This window comes from Entamoeba nuttalli (assembly GCF_000257125.1).
Source record: "Entamoeba nuttalli P19 unplaced genomic scaffold asmbl_7602, whole genome shotgun sequence".
NCBI lineage: Eukaryota > Evosea > Mastigamoebida > Endamoebidae > Entamoeba > Entamoeba nuttalli.
This window is the reverse complement of record NW_008578713.1, coordinates 1-2,668: the sequence shown is the minus strand read 5'-3', so window position 1 is coordinate 2,668 and position 2,668 is coordinate 1. Positions and strand designations below refer to the sequence as shown.

Here is a 2,668-nt window from a genome sequence, read left to right as displayed (position 1 = left end):
GAAGAAACAGAAATAATCACTTCTCAATATTCATAATATCAAATTGTAGATATATCTATTAATTGACCTTTTGTTTTCTTATAGTCAAAAAAAAAGAAATAAGAACGTTCAATTAGAAACAAACCATTTTAATAAGGAGTCACGTTCCTTGAGAGATGGAGAAAAAGGAGTAATAAAAAGTTTATCTTTACTCTTAAATGAGTTTATTAAATTGAGAAGGTCAAATGTTACTAACTTGTTTTCTGTCCATTCTAACACATTATTTTTCTTTTCAAATCGAATAATAGTAGTTGTTCCATCTTCTGTACAAACAATAAAATTGTATTTGCCATTACAAGTCCCACTCATTTCAGTAACACATTGAATTTTAGAAGATGGTTTAATAAGAAGACTTTCTTTTCCATCTTTAATTGATTCATATGTGCCTTGATGTTTTGGATTTATTGGGATAAAACGTAATGACTGACTTGAGAGTATTATTAGAATTGTAGAATCGTAAGAAAAACTTAATTGTTTAATTATGGTTTGTGAATTTCCCCTATTAAATACATAAAGTAATTCAATTTGTTTCTTTATAGACTCAACTTCATTAATACGATAAACTCTAATTGACTTTCCATATTTATCTGCAATGGTGAATAAATTACTATTTCCATTAAATGAAATACATTGAACAGGAGAATAAGTAGAACCAACAAAATGTCCAATTTGTTTTTGAGTAATTAAGTCAATCACTTTTATATATCCTCCTGGATATTTCATAATCCAAGACATTGCTCCAGAAGCGACTTCATCTTCTTTTTCTGGTTTATCATTAGTAGGAACAATAACATATCTATTACTCAATGCTATACTTTCAAAAGAAGGGATAGTACATTCAACGTCTATAAGATGATTAAGTTCGTGCTTAATTTCATTCACAAATTTATAAATTCTAATCCCTCTCTCAAATCCCTGTTAATGAATAATTAATGTCTTATTATTAAATGATGTTTATTAAATAAAAACAAACTAATAACAAATATCGTTGTGTTGTTTTAAAACATTTCATAGGTTCTCCAACATTTGAAATGATAGAATAAGCATAACATTTACCTTTAATGTCATATTCAATCATTTCTTCCCAAGAATCTTTCATTCCAATACAATACAATACCCTGCCTTGATGGTTCATACAATACATTCTAAGTGGTAGGTTTGGAGATACAATAACATCAGCAACTACTCCTTTGTAATTATAACAACAAAATACTATTTGAATAGTTGTTGATTCTACAGCAATAAGAAAAGTCTTTTCTTTAGTAATAACAATAAACCCAGAAATACTTCCATCTTTTGTTGGAATAACTGTTGGTTTAACTCTTAAACCAGATTGGCCGAGTGATTTTGTTAAGAAATCTTCTTTTGTTTGAAAAGCAGGATTTTGACATGGTTCTTGCATAGAACTATAATGAATTAGAATTAAACAGTTAAGAAAACTTGTTTCAGGAAAATTTTTTATATGTTTTTAATTCATAAGTTAATTTAATCTTTGTTATTTATTTTTATTAGTTCAATGATTATAATGACATTTATGAACCTTCTCATCTATTTCTTTTGTTCTATTAAATTTCATATTCTTTTTCTCTATCAAAATGCTTATAAACTTTTTTGATAAAAGAAAATTGAAATAAATGAAGTGAAAATAAGGTGAAAGAAAAAACGATAAATGAACTTAAAAAAATAAATTAATGAACTTTGTCTTGTTAATACAAACCCTTATTCTATCTATCCTTTTAACAATTCAAGATTTCTTTAATTTCTTTAAACAGGACCCTCTAAAAAATACTCAAATTATGTTAATGTTGATGCTTTTCTTTTCTTTATTTACTTTACATATCTCAATGATGATATTATCGTTGATTATATTTTTATTTTTGATTCATTTACCTAATTTAAAAGAAGACAAACCTTCACTTATTTCATCCCCTTCTTCTTTGTGCAAAATATTGTCTGAAAAGATTATTCTTCGTCCATTCCAACTTCCAGTGCCAATAGGTTCTGGTATTCAACAAATGTTATATGTTGGAATTCGTTTTAGTGTTCCATTGAAATTTAACAGACAACTTGTTGATAGTTCAGATGGTGGTTATTTTGCTTTAGATTGGTTAGACCAACCAGACTTACCAGATGATGCACCGATTATATTAGTTTATCATGGCCTTGCTGGTGGTTCAAGAGAATCATATGTTGAACGTTTTTGTTACTATGCATCAAAAAAGAATTATCGTATGTGTGTGTTTACTTGTCGTGGATGTGCGGGGACATTAATTAAAACTCCTCGAGCATACTCATCTACAAATTTGGATGATTCAATTACTTCATTTAAAACAATTCATAGCCAATACCCTAAAGCCCCAATTATGACTATTGGATATAGTCTTGGAGGAATGATTTTAACACAAGTGGTTTGTAGATTAACAAATGAATTCATCAAAGAAGTAAATTATTTAGGATGTATTGCTGTATCTCCAACGTGGGATTCTTTGATAATTTCTGACTTAGTCCCACAACTGTTTATGGAGAACTTTTTTAAATCACTGCAGCGCATTATTGTAAAGAATGTTGAATTACTGATGGGTGCAGTAAAGAATAAAGTAATTAATGTTGACCTTCAAGTGTTATATAA

The 2,668-nt window shown here is 28.0% G+C and overlaps 2 protein-coding genes across 2 annotated transcripts; one reads left to right on the top strand and one right to left on the bottom strand.

Annotated features, from left to right (window-relative positions):
• Window positions 1–108: 108 nt before the first annotated feature.
• On the bottom strand, window positions 109–1,441 carry ENU1_172980 (hypothetical protein; the record flags this gene model as incomplete). Its single annotated transcript, XM_008861221.1, has 2 exons — window positions 109–906; window positions 1,013–1,441. The coding sequence occupies 2 exons, from the start codon at window positions 1,439–1,441 to the stop codon at window positions 109–111; spliced, it is 1,227 nt and encodes a 408-aa protein (XP_008859443.1).
• Window positions 1,442–1,883: 442 nt separating this feature from the next.
• ENU1_172970 (alpha/beta hydrolase domain containing protein, putative) lies at window positions 1,884–2,659 on the top strand (the record flags this gene model as incomplete). The annotated part of the gene is made up of 1 exon (XM_008861220.1): window positions 1,884–2,659. A coding segment is annotated over one exon (776 nt), but the record flags the coding sequence as incomplete, so codon positions are not given.
• Window positions 2,660–2,668: the final 9 nt, after the last annotated feature.